Source organism: Ambystoma mexicanum, chromosome 1p, assembly GCF_040938575.1.
Source record: "Ambystoma mexicanum isolate Mex_15411 chromosome 1p, UKY_AmexF1_1, whole genome shotgun sequence".
Lineage (NCBI taxonomy): Eukaryota > Metazoa > Chordata > Amphibia > Caudata > Ambystomatidae > Ambystoma > Ambystoma mexicanum.
The window spans coordinates 1,341,369,352-1,341,396,857 of NC_090921.1; the positions used below are offsets into that span (position 1 = coordinate 1,341,369,352).

Consider the following 27,506-nt stretch of genomic DNA (forward strand, 5'->3'; position numbering starts at 1 on the left):
TCAAAAATAGGAATCCTGCCCTTTTAGTGAGCAAGTGTGCCTTGACTAACCTTATCTGCTGGCGTTTATTGATTTACAATAAACTTTCCTTAGATTTTATAATTATTTGTGCAGTTTTGGAACATCAGACTAAATGCACACTTTTACAAGAAAATCTGACTGCATGAAAGCTGAAGTGTGTAAGGTAAAGCAAAAGGGCATTAGATGAGACAAAACACTACTCTTCCCCCTACCACAATAATGCATCCACTCATTTCACTCAGTTCTTGGGAAGTGACAACTTCACCCTGTACTCAAACAATGAAATGAAGATGTTTTTTCTACAATTGGCTACCTGGGCACCTTAATGGAGGAGGAGTCAGTGAAAGTGTTTAGAGACTTTGGGTTGAAGTGTAATGAACTACTCGTTAGTTGTAATTTGACTAAATCAGACCTAATAATAGAACCCACGAGGGTAAAACAGAATGTGTCCGATTGGTGAAGAACGATTACTGCATTTCACGGGTTTGTGAGCTTGAGACACCTTGTGCTTGAACATAAGAGGTTGGGGGATCAAGCTGCTTATTTTAAATTGTTACCATGCCCCAAGGTTAGGCGGGAGATTATAAGGTTACGCCGGAATCTCCTCCTTAGGGGTAAAATATCTTTTAGATGTAAAAAGCTCTCAGAGGAAGAGGCAAAATGCAGATTCTGTAAAGATAGGAAAACCTTAGAGACGCTTGAGCATCGTGTGGCCTCTTGTCCTTCGTTGAGTGTTTGGAGGCTAATCCATTTTAGAAAACTATTTGCTAAAGGGACCACAATGGATAGGGATGGTTTTCGGCTTAAATGCTTAGGTGGACAACCTATCTCGATGGCCACAGCAGTGGTAAACGTTATGAGAAGTCGTCATTTAGCCCAAAGGGAGTTGGGTTGCTCTTTGGTTTCAAAGTAATTGACGATAGCTTAGAGCATTGTGAATATGTATTTTAGATTAAAGAACTATGCTGCTTTGCACACGTTCATATTACTGCACTGCTCCAGTATTTTGAACATGATGGGGTAATTTGGAAGGTACTGTATTTGCATATTACTGTAGTAGCTTTCTCTTTGCACAACTTAATGTCACTGGGTACAGACTGTTTTCGTATTAGTATAGGTTGATATTAATTGAAATTGATGACGGTGGGTTATTGGGTGAGAGATGTCCATGTTATCTATTGTGGGGATTTTAAGAGTGATATATGGAATTCTATTTTTTGTGTGAAATTCTGTATTTTCTTTAGTACTTTCCTAAAAGATGTATGATGACTTTTGTGTTTTGTCGATATATATTATTAAGGTAGAATGAGTAATGTAACCAATAAACAATGAATACAATAATAATAAGAATTGGCTAGTAAGCTTTGCCACAATGCAGTTAGTTCAGGCATTGCCTGTCATCACAACAACCACCCAATTAAGGCCCTACATCCGAATGACTAAGATACGCCTATAAGCCAATCAGCAGCCAGCACACCGTTCATGCAGGTGGGTGGAGGGCCCACATACTTGCGCTGCAGTCGCTCTAGCTTCCTGTTGGTTTGAAGGGTGAAGAGATGAGTGACAGATGGACAGGATGAAGAGGAGAAAAGTAGAAATAAGTGAACACAAAACAAGAAGTGTAAACATGGATGGAAGATGAAGAAGAGTAGTGACTGATTAAAAATAGTTGCATAAATAAAACAGCATATGCTAATGTGAGGTTTAATGTGGTACAGGTAGAATTAGGGTCTTAACAATTCATATGTATATACTGTTCAAAGCTGAACGAGTGGATTTACATCCTGTTTCCACAATACTTCTGACCCAGTCCCAACCTTGTTGTCTGGCAATCCACATCTCAATTTGAGTCAAGACCTGAGTTTGGTCTGTAAAAGCCTCACTGAAAACACCCCAAACTTAAACGGCTCTCCCATCAACCCCTGAAGTTGTTTACGCAGTCATGCCAAGTTTATGAACTATAATGGTAACCATAACATACATGATCTCAGCCTCTAGTTTTATTGGTGTGTTCAAAACATCTATGCTCTGTTCAAACTCAAGGTGGATTTGCTCCAGTTTGATGAAAACAAAACCATCTCTCTGAGCAAGGGTGAACGGTCAGTTGAGTACTGAAAGTAATGAAATGTCTATTTCGAGGCATGCACTGACATTGATGGAACTTATTTGCAAAGAGTATAATCATTGGCAAATCATCCCCATCGGTCAACTAGGAATTCCACCGTCCATGTGTACATTCGACTAGGCATCTTCGCAACATGCCACCAGCTTATCGAGGCATTCGCTTTTGGAGGCACCCACCAAAGCAGCCACTCATTTAAATAATATTTAACCAACTGTTCATTGTCTGGATAGAAATGTTGTCACCTAGAAAAATGTTCCTCTAGGCTCACCTAAAAACCAGGAATTCATCAAAGTAGGTATCTGCTATCAGTGCAACTGTCATCTATTTAGCTATCCGCCTAGCCCACAAGATATACAGCAAGGTAGACGAGAACAAACCTGCAAGGCAACCGGTCGTCTTGACAACATTTTGAAGCACAATTTTCCAATTAGACCTTTCAGACATTCTGGTACACATCAGTTCCAATACACATCAGGGTTAAACAAGACATCCTTCTATACATGATCATTTAAGGATCAGCAGGGCCTGTTATTTTTCTAGCAAGACAAGTAAGATAATAGACTATGGGGCAGTACTTTCAATGTATGGGCACAACTAGGACAAAAATGTAGGGGTTGAGGTTAGACCAGTCAAGAAAGGACTGTCACTGTACTGGGGGTTCCATTTCATCAGTAGTAATTACTTTGTGGTCATTTACTGCAAAGTAATTACTTCGAAATCATACTTTAAATGTTTTATTTTAGTTTTGGGGTCATCCCCATGCCTTCCTTCCCCTTCATTACTACCCCTCCCACCCCGTGTATAACCCATAAATACCCATATTTCTCGAAATAGTTACTTTGTAGTAAATTGCCACAAAGTAATTACTGTCGAGAAAGCAACGGGATACCATACTGAGGTGGGTGCAATGGCAAACTGACACATCTTCAGTCTGCCCCGCAATGCACTGCACAGTGTCCTTACCGAAGCCTGCTTCTGAGGTTGGTAACCTCCCTATTCATGGACTCTGCCGTCTCAGTTACGTCTTCCAGCTCACGCTGCAATCGGCGCCTGTTGTTATTGGCACGGGTGGCCTCTTCTTCAGATTCCTCCACTTGCCGCTTTAGCTGCTTCATGCGGATGTGTAGCTTTTCCATCTATTGGAATGGGAAAAAAAGGCAAATCAGGTTTCATGGTTAAGTAAGAGAGTTGGCACCCCGCTGGTTATAACCAATCAAAGACTTGTCTGATGATGCCATTGGTATAGAAAAACCCAATTTTTTTTAAATTTTATTTTTTACATTTTATTCATTTGATTTACCGCGCAATACAGTTTAAGAATAAAAGCTTTTCGCACATCCTACAAACAAAACAATGCATAACATTCAAATAACAGAGAATGTATAACATCTTCTTTAAAAGCGCAAAGTACAGCAGTGGTAAAATAAATCTCTCCATATATAGACCCAGAACAGAACAGGTCAGATGTTTTCAGGACAGTGCAGAAATCTACTAAATTTTTCTCTACGGTTTTCAGATAAGCAAGAGCATTCAATACATAAATGTTTCAGAGTTTCCACATTCAATAAAACCACAGTTTCTTTTCCTTTGCAATACGAACTCCAACTCCTACCACATCAGCAATAAAGAGCTCATTTAATTTGAACCATAAAACATGATTTCTAAAATCACACGAGGGATGCTTCATCAGGTAAGGTGCAAATACATTATAAGATTTAATAGACCAACAAAAATGGTCATTAAAACAAGTATACCTTATTAAAATGTCTCTATTTAAAATCCAGTCATTCCTAAATAGTTTTTGTTTCGTTTTCCTTGGGGCTGCACACAGTTCTTCCACAGTAGAACCAATATTCATTAAAAGCTGATCACATTTTACTTTCCATGACATCAACGTTTTACATGGATTATTTGTTAATTCAGTTTGAAGTTTTATAAATAATGATGCCTGCGGTAGGGATAGAATACGTTTATAAATCTGCAGTATTTTCCAGTCCTCCCAGACTTCTAGAGAGACCATACCCATCTCTAGACATATTGCTGGCATGGAAACTGGCACAGGAAAAGAAAACACTTTCCGCCAGAGCATGGCTTCTGATTTAGTCCTTGCTACCTCTTGGTCTAAGATGAAACTCAGCACCAATGTTTGATAATATAACCTAACAGGTCAAATTGAGAAATGACTGAATTTAAAATCAAATTGACACAGTTCTCTAGCAGCAGATAGAAAGAAGGCTCTAGAAATGTTATACATGCTCAGCTTTTCCCTTTTGGCGTCTATATAGCTCACAAAGTATATGAAATGATTAACAATTCAAGGTCAATACCTCCAATGTGCCATAAAACCTATTCCTTTGGAACTTTTCAGCATTCAATACCAAAGACTTTGGTTTAGCCGTGTTTAGATGTAAATCTAGGCCCAACAAATATAGGTCTAAATACTCCAGAGATCTTTGGAGTCCAATCGGAGTCAGGTCACAAATGACCATGTCGTCGACAGTTTAATTATTGGATTTGAGTCTAACCAATGCTTGGAGGATTGGCCCTCACCTTTTGCAGACCATGGACCATGTCACAAATATAATGAAAAAAGATGCAGCCAAACAAAGCTAAACCTTGGCGACTCCTTTTTTAAGTTCACTGTATGGGTGGTTGTCAAGCAGAGAAATTTCCCAATGGAGTGTGGCTGTCACACTATTTAATTATCAGACAAAAGAAAAATATTGTGATTTGTTCTCAATGCGCCAGACAAAAGAGACAGTTTATGAAAAGATCAGATGATAAGCTAGTATTCTTTTAATTGTTCCAATTTTACAGATAGTGTTACTTCACAACTCTTCACATATTTTGGTTTTCCATATGCATGTTTTTGATAAATTCCCAAAAAATACTAATTTTTAAAGTAAATGATATTCAATCTAAGATTAAAGTCTCTCAAAGGTGTTTTAATCACACATCTTATGCTTCTCTCGACATGTGTTTCACCATTTTGTTGTGTGTCACCCAGATTCTGCAGTCCATTTAAAGTTTCGGAGTTATATGAGGTCAGGGGTGAACCTGGAGTTCATGTGCCCAATAGGTTTAGCTCTACAGGGACCTAGGGGGGCCAGGGTGTAAACTGCCGAGGTTAGGGTTGAGACATAGATGTCTGCCAAAATATTCAGATCCTTAGAATAAGGCGGCTAGATTGGGCGTGTCAAGCAATGGCAAGATGCATTCTTTAGTACGCTTGCATGAGCTTTGTGCCAACAAAGGTGGCAGTGCAGTGGACTTTGGTTTCTTAGGGTGTTGGATGATGAAGTCGATAATATGGTGCACGGACCAAGGGCAAGGGGCATTGAAAATCCGGCAAGATTTCCAAATCCAATCTAATGTGCGGCCCTTATCGTGGGTGGGTTTGTTGATGAAATGCCTAATCTTAATTCTTGTATCCTTGTGAAGAGTGGGCAAAATGCTAACCAGGGCGGATGGGCGGGCGGGCGACCCAAAAGCAACATTTTCTGCCAAAGTTTAGACCGATTTATACAATTAAAAGCCTTCAAGATGTCCAAGAAGTCTAAAAAAATAAAATCGATCTACCACACAATCTCGATTGCTTATCCAACAGTGCCAATAAATAATTGTTTAGGGATGTCCCAACCCCTTTCTTAAAGCCAGACTGACAAGCCTAAGCAACCAGAATTACTTGCCGACAAGCTCAGTTATGAGATACAAGAGTGAGGCGGACTGCATCACTTACTTATGATATATTTTGATCATCAAGATGCTTAGATTGAGGTTTGGCCCAATTAAATCACCAATACCCAGTCACATGCTGCAAGTTCAGATAAAGGGACACTGAGAAGTGCACTAAAATCGCACATAGACATCATTAGATTGTTTGTTTTTCTGTCATGACGTCTGTATAGGTTGGAATGCAATGAAGTATGTGAATGACGCTTTCTGTACTGTCCCATTCCTTCCTTGCAGGGAGGTAGGGTGGGCGCATGTGATTCTAAGCAGATACAACCCACAGAAAGAAGATGCTGAAGTACTGCTTCACCCACCAGTGAATCAACCCTTGTCTGGGTATCGGCAGAATAGTGTTGTTAATGTATGTACGGTACTCTAAGTTACAGCCATACAAATTTCTTCTAACGGCACATTAACATCCAATTTCACTCATGGACAGTGCACAAAAAATGTACGCCAAGGTAATTTTGGCACATTTGGAAGAATGGGTAGAGAGTAGCAACCTTGTGACAGCTTTTCAGGGAGGATTTAGGAAAAGGTTTGTAACTATAGAACAGGCCTTCATTGGATCTGCTCTAATCCAGAGATATGTAGTTCAGAGGAAAATGTTCTAACACATGGTATTTGTAAACTTCAAAGCTGCATTTGACAGTGTTGATAGAGCGATCTTGCGGACGCTTTTAGGAAAACTGGGGATTCCCAGTGCTCTGTTGGCAGATATCAAACTATTATATGGTGAGAATAAGGCTAGAGTCAGATATGGAACCAATGGAGAATGTAACTGATCCATTTGAAGTAAAAGCTGGGGTCAGACAAGGATTATTATTATTATCATTTCATTTTTATAATGCGCAACACGCCCAAAGGCCTCAGTGCGCAGGAAGACTAAAGCCTGGTCCAACAAGATGAAGGGTGATCGAGCCAGGGAACAGGCAGACAAGGGAAGAAAAACTAATCGCTGGAATTAAAGAGGTGTGTTTCTAAGGCTCTCTTGAAGCTAGAGACAAGGAAGATTCCCAATTTGAAGGGGAATAGAGTTCCATAACGTTGAAGCATAATCTGGAAACCAGGTGCCACCAACACTTTTCAGATTGTGTCTCCGTACACAAGGTTTATTGGCCCTACTGGAGCGAAGGGTATGCCCATAGTTGCCTTAGAAAGCCGGTTCTTGAGGTTCCGAGGAGCCTTGTCAGCCATGCATTTGTACGTCAGAGTGAGTATTTTATGAGTGATGCGTTGGCTAACAGGGAGCCAATGCAGTGCTTTTGTTGAGTCTGAGACCTGCTCCCATGGATCCGGATTGCAAACAGCTCTTACTGCGCTGTTCTGGGCAATTTGGAGGCTTTTCAGATTATGTTTTGATGTGCCGGCGAGGAGACTGTTGCAATAGTGAAGCTGAGAGTTAACCAGCGCTGTGGCCAAAGAAGAGAGGTCATCAGAAGACAAATATGGTTTTATTCGTCTAAGCAGCTTGTTAACATAGGCACAGGACATCGTGGACATGGCTAAAATGTTGCTTCATTGTTAGCCCAGAGTCTAAAATGAAACCCAGTGTTTTGACAAAGGGACTTATTGGGATAACAATCGGATATAGCGAAATGGCTAATCCTTGGGTCTAACTTTTTTATTCTTTGACTATAGGCAAAAATCATTACCTCATTTTTTCTTTGTTCAATGCCAAGCAATTTACCGACATCCATTCCTTGATCACATTGTATTTATCATTAATGAAAATGGAATCCATCTCAAAGTTAACGGAGAGTTCAAAGACCAGCTGGATGTCATCGGCATAGTTGGTATATTTGATACCGACGCTGTCCAGCTGGTCAAAAAGGGGGCACATGTATATATTGAACAATAGAGGTGACAGGCAGGCACCCTGAGGAACACCACAGGAGAATATCGGGATAATTCACGCAAAGTATCCAGATTGTGATGCCGCAGTAATAGGAGGTAGCAAAACTGGCATCCTACTCTATGCAGATGATGCAGTGCTCATCTTGAAGACCCCGAGCTGAATCAACACTCTGCTTGAAATCCTCAGCCTCTTCTGCGATAAACACTGCCTTAGTGTGAATTTGTCAAAAACAGTCTCCATGTCAGCCATAAACAGAAAACATCAAGCGTTACCTTCAGCTTTAAGGGTGAACCGTTAAAGAAAGTCAAATATTTTGACTATCTTTGGGTTCGATTCGCCTAAAAAAAGTAGAAGAAACATATAGGCAATTGACAGTGTGGTCCAGAAGTTGGGTGCTATTAATAGGCTCTTCATTAGGTTTCGGGGTAGATAGATCCTTCCGCCAGTAGAGGTCTATAAGGCCAGGCAAGAGCAGCAACATTGTATGGAGTGGAATTGTTGGGCTATAAGGCGCAAATGTTTTAGAGATACAGGAGAGAAAGATTTTAAAACAGCTATTATCTTTGAACAAATATGCTCTCTTTGCAAGATGGGCAGCTGTCAGAAAGAAGCCAGAGCTCAGAACCACAGTCATACTGTTCTCTGCATAGCAGAAAGGACACCACTCCACCTCGCTCGTTGAGGTAGTGCATGGCCACTGTGTTGTCCATCAGGATCACCAGAGTGTGGCACTTCAGAGGGGAAGAAGGCGACCGGCCCAGCCGGATCGCTCTCAAATACAGCAATCAGATAGGTTCCAGAGACTCTGATGGAGACCAAAGTCTGTTCACTGAGTGCCCCAACCTCTCAGAGATGCATCACTGACCACAATCACTTGGGGCCAGGGATGACCAAACCCACCTTACAGAAAGTTGTCTCTCACGGCCCACCATGCAAGTTCTTGAGTCACTTGGGTCGAAACCTGCATGAGGTATGACATGTGGCCCTGAACTTGCCAGCACTGGCAATGGAGGAGCTACTGAATCAATCTCATGTGGAGCTGTGCCTTCTGAACCACTGGGATGCAAAAGACCATGAAGCCTAGTAGACACAGAAAGGCTGAGGCACGGACTTGTCCCTGTGATTGGAGGACATTGACCATCCAGCAATGTTCACCACTCAGTCCTCGGGCAGTAAATACCCTGCAGAGTGTCCAAGACAGCTACAATAAATCAGAGGGGCTGGGACGGTGAGACTTTGTGAAGTTCAGAGAAAAGCCCAAGCTGTAGAACCATGTACAAAGCAGGTGCTCGGACACTAGGTCTGCCGAGCAGGCTCGGATGAGCCAGTCATCCAGGTAGGGATAGATATTAATGCTCTCCCTCCTGAGGAGAACTGCCACCAGTGTTAGCAGTTTGATGAAAACCCTGGGAGCTGAATAAAGACTGAATGGCATGGCTTTGAACTGGTGATGATGCTGGCCAACCCCAAACCTTGGGTAATTCCTGTTCTTTCGAAGAATGGGCAGATGGAAGTAGGCGTCCAATGGAACCAAACAGTCCTGCAGTTCAAGGGGTTGCAGTATCTGGGCTAGCGTAACCATTTTGAATTTCTCCTTGCATAGTGTGAAGAACTCATGGTGACAACAGCAAAGATAGACACAGATAATCACAGCGAAAGGGTGTTTATTAAACTGTATGCAGGTTGGAAAAACTCTATTCTAAGCCCAAATCTAAGATGGGAGCAAGCCTTAACCATCAAATAAAAATAAGGCAGTCCTTGTGGAGTTGTGTCAAAATATAAAGGGCCTTTACTAAGAAACCCATTGCCAAACCTTACAACTAATACTAAAAAGGGTGTGGGGTGATTATCAAGGAAAGAAAGCAGTGTTCTTAAATAATATGTCAGGATGCAGTAGCTTGGATCACCCTTCCCCATGTTTTGAGCTGGGGTAAGATGGGATCTTAGAGCACAGGACACACTCGAGCTTCCCCAAGCATGAGTCGACAGTTCCGTTCCAGCTTATCAGGAGCCTCGTTGGCCAAGTCTCGTTTCTCTTGAAAGTCTCTTGCCTTCGAGGGTCTGACGCAGATAACAAACAAAAGTTCCTTCAACATAAATTTAAGTTTGTTTCTTGATTTCACTTTGGGTGAGGACTTTTCACCCCTGGGTCCCCCTCTTCCAGGCTTTGACCCTTCTTTACTTTCAGCCTCCCTTCTCTGGGTTCACTACAGCTTTTCCTTTTTTCACAAATCTTAATGTCTTTTTAAACAGTTCCAGTGGACATCCCTCGGCCGGGTTCACTCTTGTTAACGCACTGTTCCTGGGACTTTAGACTTGCCCCTTCTCGTCAGCATCCCTCAGTCGGGTTCACTCTTGCCAACGTTATCTTTACATTCACTTTTAATGTTTGCAGGATTCACTTCCCTAGCTTTCTTCCCTTGGATCCCCCTCTGCCGGGCTCCAACCACTCTCGACCGTTAGCCTCCCTCCACCGAGTTCACTATGGCTCTCGATTAGGGTGATAGTGGCTCACTCCTGGTTCCCCGTCTTCTGAGCGCTGACCCCTCTTTATTTTCACTTATGGCTAGATACTTTCACACAGTTTGCAGGATTCACTTCCCTTACCTTTCTTTACTGTTCGTAGATCAAAGTCTTTTGATTGTACAGGGCTTTTGCTAGACCTCCTGTATGACCACTTTGACTTCTTTTGGCGGCTGCCCTAGAGCCTTCTGGTACCAGTAGTTCGCTCGGATGGGGATTGACCACAGTCTCTCGTGTTAGCACCCACGTTGTGCTGGTTTCCCTTTCCAGCTGGTCTCCCCTTAACACTTAACATTTTTCACAGTTGTTCATGGTTCATTGAACTTGGTTCAAACTTGCCACTTTGCGCTTCTCATTCAACACAGTCCGGTTTTTACCGGTTCTCCCCTCGCCTCACTAGCTGTGATGAACCGTTGGCTTTCGGCTTCACTGGAGTCAAGGCCAATACCATGGTCGCTGGAGCTTCCCTCGCTCCTGCTTATCGGTGTAGGCTTGCCACGTATACCATTGACATCTGCTGCAAGACACTTGTGCTATTGTTCCCGGTCTTAGGTTCTCTTCCCCAAAGGTTCCACGGGCCTGGGACGAAAAGGGCAAGGTCACTTCTCTCCTCACCATTCCATCGATTCCTGCCACCTTTCACCTTCTCATGCCTGGTTAGCTGTCTTGTTGTGCTAACCAGGACTAAGTACAGAATATATAAACTAAGAGAATGCCAACAAGCTACCTTTCGAGTATCCACAACAGAGGAAACAAAAATGCGTCTCAAACCATATAAGTGTACAGGCACACCATCAATCTTTTAGCAAATATAAAGAGATGGGAGGCTCCATTTTAACAAAAATATCTCATATTTATTATGTATAACTCTGTCATAAAACAGACCAATAGGTCACATTGGCAAATCTTGACAACATCTAAAAAAATCAAGTAAAAAGAGAGACAATAAATCCACAGTTTTTATCTTTACATTCATTCACATGACAATTTGTATCATAAGTGATGTTAGTAGCACATGGGTGACTTGAAACTAGCAAATGTATTTTTTGCTTAGATTTAGTGCCCCCAATTTTGTTGTCCTCTGGTGTGGATACTCGAAAGGTAGCTGGTTGGCATTCTCTTAGTTTATATATATTGTTGTGCTATCTGCCTTGCTCGTACTGTGCTCTCTTGCTCCACCTTCTATCCCTGAGGGGAAGGGAAAGGGCCGTCAGGTGTGTGTGATTCTGATCAATTGCCTGACTTTGCCTGACCCTTGTATTGGGACATGTCAGGTAAACGGCTCTGGTGTTAGTCCGTTCTCTAGTGTGTCATGCGAAAGTGTTCTGATCGATAAGAGGCGTTTTTGAGTGTCCTACGGGATAGGAAGGGGAAAATGTGTCATAGGGAAGAAGATGGTTAGGCAACTCAGAAAGGTAGGGTTTGTAAGAGTTGTAAAATTAATGGGAATGACCAGAATTCTTACCAGGAACTGAACAAGGGGAATTGTGGTAACGGTAGTGTTTGGTCGAAGCGGACTGGGAGTTCAGAAAATAATAATTCACGGGACGTGAAGAAGAATGACTAGGATTATTAGGGTATTAGGGAGAGGTAATTTCTCCTCGTTCTGAGGCAGTTCCTACCAGGTTGGTCAGACATGGAGGGGTTGTTAGATTTGGGCAGGATAGATTTAATGGGAGGAAGCGTGGCAGAGGTATTATAGCCTCCGAGATGTAGTCCGCCTCTACCTCGGCCTAGTACTGTGTCTCACCTACCCAGGTGATCCTCGCCCACTGATCCACCCCCAGGAACTGGATCCAACTGTGATAGGGGATTTCAGGGCTCTACTCAGGAGAACACCCTCAAGTTTCTCACAGTAGATACAAATTCAGCATCCACAGATCCAGTATTGAACGTAAACCCCCATCCTTTTTTGGAACCAGAAAAAAAGGTGAATAACACTTCTTGCCTCATTCCGAGCGTGGTACCAGTTCTGTCACGCTCTTTCAGAGAAACAGATGGACCGCCGCCAGGAGGATGTGATCCGGAGGCAAGGTGTTGGTGTGAGGGCAATTATCCGAAGGACATTGAACAAAAGAGACAGTAGCCCTGTTGAATTACCTGTAAGGCCCAAGCATCAGATCTGGTCCTGTACCATTCTGCGCTGAACAGGGAATGTCCCCCCCCCAAAGGGGATCCATGGAAGAAGTCTTTACAGGTTTTGCACCTTTTTGGTGCTCAGGGAATAGTGGTTGCAAACGCACCATCTATGGGGGCACCCCTAACCCCTTTCCCTCTAGAAGCATCTGTAGTCTTCCCGGAGACAGCTGACCTCGACTGCTTGGGATGTAGGAGGCTGAAGTACAAGGAGTGGAGGGCTGATGGACACCCAGACTGAAGGACTTCAGTGTAACCTTTGAGGACTGTAGTTTCTGAAGGGCAGTATCTGCCTTCGCCCCAAACAGGTTCTGTCCATCAAATGGCATGTCAAAAAGCTTAACTTGAACATCATGCGCGAAGCCGGACCTACTCATCCAGGGGGGATGCCTAACCACTGTACCCGTGGCAATGAACCGGGCAACACAATAAGCTGTGTCCAGTCTCGATTGCAGAATCTGACTAGAGGCCGCTCTGCCATCCTGGCCCATAGACAGTAAGCCCTCTCTCATTTTCCCTTAGGGAGGGGATCTGCTGCAGTGGCTACTGCGGGCCACAGAGCAAAAGAGAATTTTGCGAGGTTACAAGCGGTGTTGATTTCACAGAGGGCAAGGCTATGCGATGAAAAAAATCTTCTTCCCCCAGGTGTCCTATCTCTTAATGTCCCTGTCAGGAGGCAGGAAATGGTAGGTGGATGACTTCAGGTTAGCAGTTGTAGCCTATACCACAAAGCTTTTGGGGGAGGCATGAGTGGACAAGAAGGCTGGATCCAAGGGGGCAGGACAGTGCTTTCTAGCCAGTTTCCTGTCACCTGCAGGCGCAGCAGTGACCCTTTCCCACACTTCCAGTACAAGGGCCTCCACATTTAAAGGTAGCAGGGTTTCCCCTTTTGGGTCCTTTCTTACAGGATGTTAGTCAATTTTAACTGAATGTTAGGTCTAGATGGAGCGGATAACCCCAGAATACCATCCACCTTAGCAATCAATCTCTAGATGGATGCCTGAGGCATAACGGGATGGGGGCTGGAAGCATGTTCAGCTTAGGGAGGTGGTGTCCAGACTACTGTCTTCCTAGAGATCAGAGACGACCCCCTGGATGTCTTCACCTTCCCTGTAAAACTCCTCTCCAAAGTCTTTCCTCTTTGGAGATTAAAGGTTCCAAACCAAAGGGCAGGGTGAGGGGCATATTCCAGAGGAGCTATGGCATCTACGATGGTGATTGGCGCTGATGATGCAGAGGATGAAGTCGGAGCCAGTGCTGTGACTTCGATGCCTGAAGGCAGAGCTTGACGTCACCGGCGTGCTTCGTTCTCTTTTGCACCCAAGCCCATGCCGAAGCCTGTATGTGTTCAGGAGTGATCCCCTGCAGGTGCCCAGCCAGTCCTAGCAGATGCGGTGAGTCCAGTCAGCGCTGAGGCCATTGGCACTGTCGCTGAAGCCAATGGTGCTGAAGCTGTCGCCTTTGCAAAGATGTCAGCATCCTCCAGCAAAAAGTCTCCAATAGAGGATTGAGTTGGAAAGGGTACCAGAGACACCTTCTCTGGGGATTCTCTGGAGCAATGTCTCTTCTTCATGCATGGAATGCCAGTGCGAGGATCCGCTTGGGGAACAAGACCACCTGCAATGCTTTTTTTTAATCTTTCTTCTTTTCATTGCATAGGGGCGATCTTTCCTCGGATTGATGTTCGGCGCTGCGTAACTTCAACTTAGTCTTCTGGACATAGGTGAAGATCTTTGCCACTCTTTCCCAGAGAGGCTTTGGGTGCATGGACTGGCATGACATGTAGTCAGTGGTCGAAGTGGGTGGGAGCGATGCTCCTCTACTTTTTTTTAGTGAACTTGTACCGTTCCTATACTTTTATTTTCAAAAGAAACCATTCCGGAATGGTTTTGTTTTAAACTAAAAGTGTAGGGAGAAGCCGATACTTCCCTTGAACACTGAACATTCCCTTAAGCAAGGGTGTTTGTTTGGGGGTTTGGATTGCATGCGGGCGGGGGTGTGGGGTTGGGGTGTGAGGGGAGCGGGGGCAGGTCAGCAGGGAACATAGTTCCATTACTTTTTTTCGCACACTTCGACCACTGCATGTAGTTCTGGGTGTTGTGGTCCTCGCTCAAGCAGCAGAGACAAATCCTGTGCCGATCCGATACCAATATCTGCTGGCCACTATACATGTAAGGTTTGAAAAAGGAAACCTTTGTTGTGTCGGGCATGATGATGAACACAAATTAGAATAATCAAAGCATGTGTTACCGAAGTGAGTGCATGGGTAAAAGGAACTAAAGTCCCAGGGTGCGGCATCTCAATGTATACTGGCCCCCAACTACATGTCCAGCGGGGGCGTGTAGAGGCGTCGGGCAGAACCACACTGTACCTCATGGTGGCGAAAGGTTTCCGAAGAAGAGCTGTGCTTTGGATAGGATATCATAGATGAGGAATTCGTGGAAGGAAGGAATCCATCAGAAACTAAAATTCTCTGTATTTTTTAATTTTAAGAAGCCCTTTAAAAAAAGATCCAAAATAACAAAAAGGGCTCCAGATGTTTTCACTGATCCATTCTTCGTAAACAATATGCATAGGTATTACTAATAGCATTATTATTGATAATGGCATTTTCTATCAGCAACACGAGTAACATTTCAAAATAGAGAAGAATAGTGATAACATTAAAATGACTATTCATACTAACAATGATAATATAAATAATAGCAACAATTATAAACATAATAATAGTTCTGAGCGGTGTTTATTTGTTTACATGCCATTGACCCTCCTTTGAGGTCATCGACTGTTAATAGAATGTGAAACAATCATTTAATTTGATCATTTCCCCAAAGGATTACAGTTTCAATTTGTTTCCTCAGCCTTTCGTCCTCTTTTTCCTTTTAAAAAATAAATAACTCCTAATTGGGGGCTTGCCAGAATGCAGAACCTACCTGGTCCTTGTACTGGTCTGCATTCCTGCGCTCCTCCTCCACCTGCAGGATAACCTCCTTTAGCCTCTTCTCAGCACGGCGCACCAATTTATTGGACAGAATCCGCTCCCTGTTTTGAATGAAGCACAGGTATATGGTCAAAGCTTATGATGGGGTTTTAAGGGCTTTATTGGCCCCCTCAATCCGCTTTTGCTCTGGGGCAGTCGTTTTAGGCAAGGTGGATCTTGTAGACCCTGGTTTATCTGTTCTATGTTATAATATCTTGGGAATAATAACCTGGACTGAAGATTAAGCAGTTAAAATGAAGAGATAAAAATTATTAATTTTAAGCTGAAAGTAAAGTCTAAAAATGAATACAACTTAAATGAGGAAAATAAAAACTAAATATATTTTTCTTACTTTGTTCTCAAAAAACAAATTGAGAAAATGCATTTGTTTAAAACATGCATTTTTGATTTCTTATTGATTTAACGGTATCTCAAAGACCACTCTGTACTACCCCCAGCTAAAGCCGCATCGACATTGTGCATATACCTATTTCCAGTCTTTAAGGTAACATTCCCAAAGGGGGGCACCCCCGACCAACACCCCAAACAGGATTCCAACCCTACTCTGCCCTTCTTAGCTTCTCTAAACCATACTGATATCAGCCTAGATTGTTTTCCCCTTTTGTTTTGATCCATTTTACATTTGTGTAATTGTAATAATAAAGTTTGGATATTTTAGCTTTCTTCATTTTTACAATGGGTCATTTTCAGTAAACGTTATATTTGCCACTTTATTTTCTCTTTTCTTCAAATTTGCAGTTATTTTTACTGTGCACCGATTTCTCTCTCTGGGTGCCCAATACCATGTCTGCCTAGTTGCTTTCACACAAACACATCTGAAAGAATGTTTAATACTCCACTGGGTTCCCCCTTGGTTCTAGATGAACGTTAGGACCCATTTTCCACTGGAGCCGCCCTTGTGCCGCAAATGCACAATGACACAGGGCGCAATAAACAATGAAGAGATTGTTTGTCTGCAATGTCTTTCCATGAACAAGAGGGAACCCTCACTCTGCAGGGGACAATGCATTGATTTGTGAGCCTCTTAGATAATCTCCTTCCCATCACAGGAGCTATGAATCATGATTATTATAATAATACTGCTTATTATGCACTTTGTTTTCATATATACCTTTTAATAGAGACTTTTCAAACTGTTTGTATTGTAAATATTACCCACATCAGACAGAGAGAATACTGAGGTGCCCCTGAAATAACCTGAACCCTTTATGTCCAGAATTTACACTCATGTCTGCAGCAAAGACATTAACCTAATGAGATATCTTACTAGGACTGTAGCCTACAACATGGCACTTATATGCATATCCCTGCAAATTAACTAACTTCGCTGGTCTATTGTCTATAGCATACCCATCACAAAATAGATAGGTGGCGACACACTCTCTTCACCCTCTACTGATTCACTGACATTCTTCATCTGAAATGTTTCTCTAGTGCCCCTTTTCCTTGGCCACTGTGTGCATCTCTGAACACTAGCATCACTCTGGAATGCTTCTTATTGTCTTCAAATTCAAATGATAGTAAAAATAAAGACTTTTTAATATGCCTGATTGACTTTCAACAGTAATCTCACATTATCACCATTTACTTTTTAGTTGCAATCCCCTGCAGCGCTCAACATAGCAGTAGTTCCCACACCAAAGAAGCTGATTTAATAAAAATCACACTTCCTTATGGCTTATACCCCACGTCCCCCAAAACCTAATCATATATGGTGTAAAACTTTATGGACGTAATATCTACCAGAGGTACAACTAATAGAGTAGCAACGAAAGCTAAACCCTTCGGAAACACAATTTTGAAGTCTGCTGACCAATTACTGCAGATTTTCCCCGTTTGTAATGGCTAATCTAGTGAATTGCCGCAAGACCGGTTGCCTTATTACCTGATGCATAAGGAGTGTTTGGAAAGGCTTTCTTTTTGCTGCATTCCTTCCATCATAACAATGGGACCCCTAACTTGTTGCTATTGTCTGTAACTTGCTAAGACTTTTGGAGGCAAGTGACGCCTTTTTACTTCACTTGCCTTGCTAAGCGCATCGGTTTAGGGAGAACTGTTCCATCTCTATGATTATTGATGCAGGAGAACTCTGTTCTCCATTTTAAAATTCTCTCTTCATTTTTCCCTACATACATTACCGTACTGAAAGATGCCGCAGGGACACTGTGTGCGCCTATAACTTTGTAATTTTAACTTTGTGATAACTTGCATGATGTGTTTAGGACGGGCTGGTGGCAGCAGCTACTTATCTACCATTTTCGTTTGTATTGTCTTGTGTACTTTTGCATTTTACCGCGTACTGCCAACTAGAGCACTATATACTCTAAAATGGCCGTGCCACGAGATTTTCACCTGTCCTTTGGCCCTAATCTAGTTTGGCCGTCTTTCTGAACTCACAAGGCCAGGGTTGCCATATATGGTAAGCCCTTTACGGGGGAAAGCTTCAGCTTTCCCGAACAAAGCAGCGGTATGTGTTTGTGGCAGGATGTGGGGGCTCAGACTGTCTGGTTCCAGTCCACATCCATGCCAGATTGTGTCTGCTGCTGGGAAGCTGTGTTTGCCAGAGGCTGTACAGGATTGGAAATCCCATGCCAGTTTAACAGGTGCAGATCCTTACTATTAGTAAGCTTCAGGGGTGACTCCAGCTCGTATCACCAGATCGAAAGGGGACTCCTGCAGCCAATCAACAGATCATCGATGGAGAAAAGACCTTTATGAATAGGAGCATCCTGTTGAAGACCTGGAACTCATTGTTGGAATCCAGACAGAATTGCTTTCTTCAACCATCCTCACAAGGCCCTGCTGCTTTTCTGATCTCCAGAAGGCTTGCGTCCTTTCTTGAAGCGGTCGGAACTACTAGCCATGACCCCCATTTGAATATCCTGCCCTTGGAAGAATTCTGAAGTGTCCCGGAATCGTGCTGTGGGCTGACCAACTTCTTTCTGAGCTATTTCCCTGCTTCAATCGTCATCCTGAGGTAAGCCTTGGGACTCTGCAGATCCTCAAATTGTGAAACAAGAAGCCTCTCCCTGCAGTTGCAGCTCTCCAAAACGAAGAGGGGCCAGGCAGGACCAGTTTCTTAGTTTCTGCCACAAGAGTAAACTTCCACCATTTCCTTGGAGTGTCCATTGCTGATGGCCACCTGCATCATGTCCTGGGGCACATCTGGAGTCATCGTCCTAAATGGTGGTCCCATCTTCAGCCTAGCAGAGGTGTCCATGTGTCCAGTACAGAGAATCGATCCATCGGAACTAGCCAGACCCAAAACCTGAAACCAAAAGTTACCTCCGCACTCAAGACACCTTAACCTCCCCAAACGGAACCAAGTCATGAGAAAAGGGAGCCCAGCAATTTCAGGAACTTCTACTGTGATCCCTGAGAGAATCGGAGTAGAGAGGATGAGTAACCATTCCTGTTCCTATCCCCCTACCTCCATAGGGTTTAAAGGGCATAACACCCTTACCCTACCTCTCCTTTGACAACTGTGATCAGTGGAGTTCTGGTCAAACATCCTCCCCTAGGCATTCCCTAATATGGTGTGATTGGGAGAGGGCCAGCTAAGAACTTTTCTTCAAATGTTTTCTAACTTTAAGACCCTTACACACTGCCAGTTGGCTTTGCAACACTTGTTCTGACTCTTAAAAGACTCCAAGCCTTCTCAAGAGAACTGCGTTGCGACCTGTGACTTTAGGGCACTGGTACACTCTTTTCTAGCTAGGGAATGCCTTTATAAAGGTGTAGTACCATCTAGTTGCTTGGATCGCAGGCAGAATCCCAAGTTGCAAGCCTGTATTCCAAGCAACCGCATGGCTGCCCCTCCCGCCGCGCCATCTTCCCCAACCCTCCTTCAGGTCTCTTGTCCCCTCCCACCGGCCAGTTTCCTGATTTCTTTCGGCAGTGGCTGTGCAACCGCCGCTCCAGCCTCCTGAGCTGCCATGGACATTTTAAAGGGGTTCCGTATCTTCTAGATCCATGTCAGTAAGTATTTTTGTTTCAATGAACGGGACGCAGAAAGGCGTCCAGTTCATTGAAACAAAATATATTGATCTTAGCACCTCAGGATTCTGGATTAAAATCACTGGTGCTAATAGCAATAACACCTGATCCAGCGGGCTGTATCAGGTGGTAATGGAATCGGGGCACATTGGTAAGGCTTTTGCTGCGCTCAGGCCTATACCTTGAGTTTCAGGTCGTTATCCTCGATACGGCCCGCCAGATTGGGTGTTGTCTATTAATTGTTAATAGGACTCTCTATGTGCTTAAGTGAACCCTTCACCACTCTCACATGTCCCTTGCTGCTCAGTCAAACTACCCAGACAGAGTTTGGCTAGACATTGATGTCTTTTTCCGTTCACCAGAAAAGGCTGACCACTCAGAATCTCTCGAGCATCACTGATAAGTGGGTGTTCTATCCGTTCGATGATACACCTCTTTGGCTTTCTTTTACACAAGGGTCACCTTACAATTGTTTGGGGTCTCTTCCAACATCCCAGCAAACAGAAAGATGGTGTGGCCACCATCACATGGCTACTGGAACTAGTGGGAAAAGAGAATGAGTACCCCCTGATCTCAAAGAAGACCAAAACGGCATGGAGTTTTGGGGGCATGATATAGAAGGTCCTGTACTTTCAAACCCTCTGTCTCTCGTCCAAAGTAATAACAATATTCTGTTCTTACATACTGCTCCATGCAGACACATCCAGGTTCTAAGCATTGTAAACTTTGACATCTTCCGGTCTTTCTAAGTGATGGTGATTTTGTTGCGACCCTTGAGAAGAATTTGACGGGTGACAGTGTAATTCGGGAGCTGTTTGTTAACTTATACTAAATTACTATTCCCATTGTCTGCAGCCTTTGGCGTCCCGAGCCAATAAAAACATGCCACTGTGAAGTAGTGCCTCGTGGCTTTCAATATCGTTACACCAATATGGGATGGGCATATTCCTGTGGTTGAGGATCCAAAGGGTCCCGTTTCAACAGTAATCTCTGATACTAAATGGTCCCTCCACTGTGATGGTGTTGCAACACATCAGTGCTGCTGAAGAAACCTTCTGCAGGTTACTCTGATGGCAACTGCAGTAAAGGGGCGCAAATGAATGTGAAGCTGAACAAGTAAATACATAATCTTTAGTTGTTCATCCCTTTAGAGGTATTTCTGAAACACACCTTCTATTAGCAAATAACATGGCCACATTGACTTTTTTCTTTGATTTTGTACACCCAATATCTCCATTTAGAACTGTCAATGCAGTGCCATCTTATTTTGATCAGTGAGCAAAGGAAAAACACTCCCCAGAGTTTTCAGAACATTTCCAAAGAGAGGAACAACCCATGAAACCCCATCCCTAATGTCTATGAATTCTCAGATGCCCTGGTCTCCAAAGTCTGCATCTAGCTTGGCATGCAACCCCCCTTGAGTAAGAGCATGGATCCAGGCCCATCCTTGCAAATATCCTCACTTGGACTCCTGCTCCAACTGCTCCTCCATCTGTGAAATCTTGCCCTCCAGGGTTGCAATCGCCATCTTGTACTTGGCCCGGATGGATGAATCCAGCTCGTTGAATTTGAGCTTCAGCTCCTTATTCTGGCGTTCCAACTGCTGCCGGGAATTCTCTGCCTTCTGGGAGAAACTGCGCTCAGCAGACAACTCTGTGGTCATGGTCTCGACCTGAGGAGAAACGTAACATTATTTCATCCTAAGAATCTACCCACCAACATATGAAAATGTGTCTTTTTCTCCCAACAACTAACACCAAGTGCGCTGTGTAACTCTGCTTCTCCCGTACCCGTGCCATTCGATTAGAATGTAAAAGGACTAAACAGTACCTCCTATATTAATTGACCTTTGACAATTCTATGAGTTGTTTCCCAATCCATATCCCAACTCAAAGTATTGTTCTATGTATGCCTGGAGCTGTCTGTAGACTGATTGCGTGGGCAGGAAGGGATTAGAACACAGGGGTTGGTTTACCTGCAAGGTGAATTTCCTGTATCGGTCATTCAGTAGCTCCATGTTGCTCTGCTCCTCGTCCAACTCTTCCTCAAGCTGAGCAATTCGCGCTTCAAGGTTCCGCTTTTCATCCAGGAATGCAGACCTGGCATCAGAGAAGTGGGGAAAAAGTGAAACTCAGAGGCGTTGAAATACTGCAAGAGTAGAGAAAGATAAGGTTTTTCCAAAGCCCTGTGATCTCAACAGAAAAATGATGGTGCAGGAGTAGGGGTGGGGGCTGGGGATGGAATGACAGCATAAGGGGCTGAAGTCCACTGTTCTTCATGCAGAGCAGGCCTATGGGCCAGCGAGGACAATTTAGCACAGGAAACACAGCCCTCCATTTCTCACAGGGACAGTGAAAGAACAGATGTCAATCATGCAGCTCACCTTCCTGTAGAACCTGTCCTAGACAACATAAGCCAGCCGAGTGAATGATACGGCCAGATTGAGGACTACCAGCTCACCGAGAAATTTCAACCTTCAGTTACAAACAAACCCTCTCCTATTACAAGCAAAGGTTCTTACTTGCCGCTAGCCCCATTTGCCAGCGCGTCTGCCAGTTCGTCCCGCTCCTGCTGGGCTTGCCTCTTTGCTCTTTCAGCTGCTGCTAGCTCCTGCAAGGAAAAGGGTGTGTAAATTCTACTTAGAACGCCTGGCATCTACCATTTTGACTTGCTTCATCAAAACTTCACGGTAACATGTGAAAACGGACTCTCGTGTCTTCACTTGGCACTGCTGTTTATTGTACTGCAAACTTCCATTATTTTTTATAGTAACTTCCTGACTCACTAGTATACGAGAGTTCGGGAAAATGTTGCCTGTTTTGGAGGATTCGCACAAAGACTAAATGGCCACTTCTCTGGTTCAGGTTCAAGCCCTTGTGGATGGTGCCAGGCAGCCGGGTGGATTTTCTGTGGTGGGGCTAGTAACAGGCAGGTCTAATAGACACTATCAGCGTGGATCACTCTAAACTACCCTATATGTCTTCTTCAAGTTCAGGTTCCTCCACCTCCTCATCATCGTCCCCAGAATAACTTTAGTGAATTTGCAGACTCAGAATTGATAGGTGGTCAGACAAACAGGCTGGGGTGGAGGCTCTTCCAGTGCTTGTTCTCTAAAAGAAGAATGGTCTCTCAAGAGTCGAAGTACTGCTGGAGCCAAATATTTCCTCTTCTCTAAATGCGGTCTCTGTATCAAAAGCCTATTTTTGTTTCCAAGACAACTCGAAGGCCACCGTGACCTCACAATGAATGGGAGATCCAGACATGTCCCTCAAAGTTGAGATTGTTGACACTCAGGAGTGAGCTAATCAGACAGGTGTTAAGGTCAAGAGCACCAAGCATCTTGCAGCAAACAGCGCAGACAGTCACAAAGATGAAAATGAAAGATGAAAAATAGCAAGTTGACACTAGTGTGTGTAAAAAGTGAAAGAGCATTTAAGAGCAGAACATCAGTGCAACCACTGGTGCCTTTCTGATTTCTTGTTAAGGGCAATTCCAGGCCAAAGATGTGTTGTAACAAAGTTAAATGCACTGATGTTTCTCGTAGACAATGGGAGAGAGAAACTTCAGAATAAGAAGACTCACTGGCCAGGATTCTCCCCTGCTGCCTCCTTTTCATTTGATGAAATGACAGGCAAGGCCCTATGAATACTTCTCACTATTTTTGATGCCAGACATTTAGTCTCACTGTCTTCAGTCTCCTTGCAAATAATGCACATCACTGTTCCAGGGTCAGATTGCCAAAGCCACATGAATTGATCCTACCTACAAAATAATCCTTCATTTGGGAAACACAATAGACTATGGGCCCTTCCCCAAGCCTACTTAGAGGAATTGGCTCAAGGATAAGAAAAGAAAAAAAAAAATCAAACATAAAATGTCAGGAGGTCAAGTAAAAAGCAACTGATTGTAAACAACAAAAATATGGGACTGTGAAAAACAAGGCATCGAAAAAAAACGATACAAACAAGAATAGATGCTTATTTCAAAAAGGTTATAAGCCCGTAGAGCGAGGACCGCAGTGTTCAGATATTCTCCGGCGTTAACAAAGAAAATAAATGTAGGATGGTGGCAGGTTACAGGTTTAATGGAGCTCATGGAAGCCATTTAGACACACAAAGTAAAATGGTTCTATGCCATATGGCCGTGAGGTGGGGGTGGAGGGGCTGCCTGCATTAATCACCACCTCCACAATGCTGAACTCTTAAATCCGGCACTTTCTCTGCTGTCATTCCTTTCAGGAATGGGCTCCACCACTGAAAACTCATACCATGTGGCCACACCCTCCCCGCTCACAGTGAATTTTCCCCCTCCCTCACCTTCCAGGTTACCCACCCCCATGAACCCTTCGTTCTCTTGCACAGCCTCCACTATACTCCCCCCATCTGATGCCGGCCTGCCTGAACGCTTTTTCTATCCAGCTTCTTACAATCCTGGTCCCCTGTCCACTTTAACCCTCTTTGTATTTCTGTTTCCCTCTCCCCCATTCTTTGCCCTTCGTGTCCCCTACCTGAACACTTATTTTTCCCCCAGCTGCACTCTCACCTTCCACGTGCGATCTTCCACAGGAGTGAAAACAGTGGCTACTTCTAAAAATCAACACACTACTAAAGGGATACTTAGCTAAAGTTTACTGAGAATCAGTTGAGCAGAAATAGGAGAAAATTCTCTCACTGAGCCTCACAGCAGCCATTTGAGACCCCAGAGTATCCCATCTCTCGGCCAACCCCAGAGTCGGCCATTGCCTCCATACCACTCGAAGCACCTTTATACAGCTCATACATATTTTCTCCAAACCTTTGCATACTAGTACTTTGCAGCTGCTTCTGGTGACATACCTGTGTCCCTCAGGGTGCTTGCCTTTCTCCCACCATCTTTAACCTCTATATTCAACCTTTCTTCGATCTTCTGGGTAGCATCAGCGTGGCTTACACTAACTACGCCGATGATACCCAGATATTGATCGAGCTGACTGTCGACTATGAGAGGGATCGGTCCAGGATCACTTCTATCTATACTTTGATTAAGGAGTGGATGATTAACAACTCACTGGCTCTTAACAGGAACAAAACCGAATTTATGATGGTGGTCAGTACCCAACGCCTTGGTAAACTAGATCCCAGGTATGCCGCCTTTGACATTTCTGATACCTCAATTAAAACTAGGCCCTTGGGTCAAGACTCTTGGTGTCTATTTTGATGCCTATGAATAAGTACTAAAGCCAGGTAAAGAGATCCTGTGACTACACTACTCACCTCATTAGGCAAATCAAGCCCTTCCTCTCTACAACTAATACTGCTAACCTCCCTGTTGCTTTGGTCAACTCAAAACCGCACTATGGAAATAGTCTATTTGCAGGCACTTCTGCGTCCAACCTGGCCTCATTACAGGTGGCTTAGAATAATCCTGTTCTCGAGTTGTTTATGGTCTGGCAAGAAGGCATCATGTCACTGAAGCTCGTAGATCCCTGCATTGGCTTCCAGTTAAACATTGTGTCACCTATAAAATTCTTCTCCTTACTTACAAGTGTCTCAGTGGCAGAGCACCTCCTTATCTGAAGAAAAGGATTAGGCAACCCTGTATCTCCCGTCTTCTCGATCTAACAAGTCTAATAGAGTTGAGCAGCCTCGCTATAGACCGACTCGATTTGGCGGCACCTGCTTTGATTCTATTGCACCTCGCATGTGGAATATGATGCCCACTGATCTTCCTCTTTGCCCTGATCTTTCCTCATTTAAGAGATCTCTAAAAATGTATCTCTTTGATTCCAATGACAAAGCTCCTTACTTCTTCCTGTCTCCTTTTGGTTTTTTAGACTTCCTGTTTCTCCTCCTACATGCTGCGCACTGAGGCCCACGGGCGAGTTGCGCCCTATAAAAGATATTTAACATTAACTTTAATGCAAGTAAGAAGTTGGCACCAAGGGTCAACACCATGAATGTGTATGTGTTTCTCTTCTGTAATGATGTTGGCTTGCTGAAATATTATGCTTTTTAGGAGGATACAATGACAGTGGCAAAAATATTTGTTCTTCTATTAGCCACCTTGGCTTAAGGTGGACAAGAAATATGAGGCTGGGAAGGTGCCTCCCTGGGCCATTTGGATTGGTTTTATTGCCCATGATGGAAGCTCTAGAGATCCAACCAACTGTACTGATGAAAACATAGGCCTAACAAGTGGGGTGAATGTGAGAACGGGTCAGTGCATGGTTTGCCTGATGCGTGGACCACTTTTCCGCAACCGTTACAGTCCTTCAAAGGCACCGGCCTTGCTAGAAATGTCCTGATTACCCTTTGGCCTCTAGGTCTCTAATTTGATAACTTTAGACACTGCTTTGCATTTCTGCCAGGCAGATTTTGCAGAAGAATCTTGTATAACCCCTTTCCTTGACACGCTGTTTGCACACAAACCTCTTGTAGCTGCAGCAACTCTGCCTCGAGGCTCTTGAGTCGCTTTTCACTCTCGCGAGACTGGATGAAGATCTCTTCACGGGATGCGCGGGACTCCTCCACTTCGATCCACAGCTCTTTCATCTGGAGCTGAAAGAACAAGCACAACACGCACAGTGAGTCTATCTCACCTGGAACTTTAACAGCAACAGTTTGCTCCACATACTTACAGAGGCATGCTTTAATGTATTGTCATCAGAATAAGAGAATGTGCTAAGGATTTTGCCAGAGTAACAAAAAAAGAAATAAAATGTGCAAATCTTGTTTTTTCAAATGTCACATTCTGTGAGGGACATGGTGACACTGGTGGAAACACCCTTCAGACTTATCACAAAATTCAGGGTGTGTTTTATTTTTTAGCAAAGCCTCACCTGCAGCTTCCTCAGCTGTTTCAGAGCCTCTTCTCGGCCTTTGTTGGCTGCGTCGATCTGGTTCACCAAGTCCTGCAAGTCCATCTCCATTTTCTTCTTGCCAGCGATGGCTAGGGCCTTTTGCTTGCGCTCGTCTTCTAGCTCCACTTCAAGGTCTCGCACCTGCAACCCGCATGCGAGTAAAGGGAGATGGTTAGGCAAAGATAGAAAGAAAAGACGTAGCTGAAAAAGAAAGACCTCAGTTTTGAGGCAGGAGACTTGTGACACTAGTGCAAAAAAGGGCGCATAAATGTTCAGGTATGGCTATGGAGCATCTATGGCACCATCTATGCTTGCTCAGCTCGGGAATGTAGTTTATAAGCTGAGGGAGTAGTGGAATGGTGGCACTGCATGGAGGTAGCCTCAAGGGAGCAATATGTATGATGCGATAGGTTTTTATCACACTGCATGCTGCTGGCCCATCTGCAGGAAGTATACTTGGAATTACATAGAGAACCTCACTGCAAGATGATAACATAGCTAGGTTTTTGGCGAAAAAAGAAATAACGATTAGGTGCAATTCTAACACCAGATGGATCACAGACTGACCATCTTTGAACAAGAAGTGGGCTTGGAGGGCAACATCAACACAGTTCAATTTCCAAGATACAAAGAGCCATCCAGGATCTGGATCTCCATGGCATAAAAGAAGAAGAACATTCAGAGTCACGCATTCAACACTAACCCCTAACCCAGAATAAAAGCCTCAAAGAACATACAGATCCGTCTAAAGTCGGTCACTATTCTGATCACATTGCTGCTTCCATAGCTCCAGCATGAAGTGAAAGTTAACAAATAGGTGAAAAACACACTTGATTGAAAAGTCCAACAGGAGACTTTTGCTTTAGTGGGAGCTCAAGAGTTAGCTGGAATATGTTAAGTGCATTATTGTGGCAATAAAATCCGAGGCGGCGGGCCAATACCGCCCCAGGTAATGCCCGGGGCTGTAGTTATAGGCCCGAGTGTAGCGAGGGCCTTAACGAAGCCCCCGGGCATTACCTGCGGCGTTATTGGCCCGCCACCGAGGGTCTTATTGCCATTAGTACCCCGGCCTGTTGGATCAGGGTGCTAATGGCATTTTTTTCTGTTCTGAAACACGTTTCGGAACAAAAAAAACAAAAAAAAAAAAAGAAAAACGGCAAAAAAATGCCCGCCATGGAAAGGGAAAACGTAGTCCGTTTTCCCTTTCCATGGCGGCCATCGGGAGAGGACGCGCTGAGAACAGAATCGGGAGGGCGGAAGGGAGGGGATGGGGAGG

At 43.9% G+C, this 27,506-nt stretch overlaps 1 protein-coding gene across 5 annotated transcripts in view; it reads right to left on the reverse strand.

Annotated features, from left to right (window-relative positions):
- LOC138454056 (myosin-10-like) overlaps nucleotides 1-27,506 on the reverse strand; it is a 623,027-nt gene that overhangs the window by 14,753 nt on the left and 580,768 nt on the right. For all 5 annotated transcript variants that reach the window (XM_069607013.1, XM_069607016.1, XM_069607014.1 and 2 more), the window contains 7 exons: nucleotides 26,210-26,371; nucleotides 25,800-25,928; nucleotides 21,914-22,002; nucleotides 21,368-21,491; nucleotides 20,856-21,064; nucleotides 15,329-15,437; nucleotides 3,110-3,282 (listed from right to left, as the gene is read on the reverse strand). In XM_069607013.1, coding sequence (XP_069463114.1) covers nucleotides 3,110-3,282; nucleotides 15,329-15,437; nucleotides 20,856-21,064; nucleotides 21,368-21,491; nucleotides 21,914-22,002; nucleotides 25,800-25,928; nucleotides 26,210-26,371 — 995 coding nt within the window. The remainder of the gene's footprint in view (nucleotides 1-3,109; nucleotides 3,283-15,328; nucleotides 15,438-20,855; nucleotides 21,065-21,367; nucleotides 21,492-21,913; nucleotides 22,003-25,799; nucleotides 25,929-26,209; nucleotides 26,372-27,506) is intronic.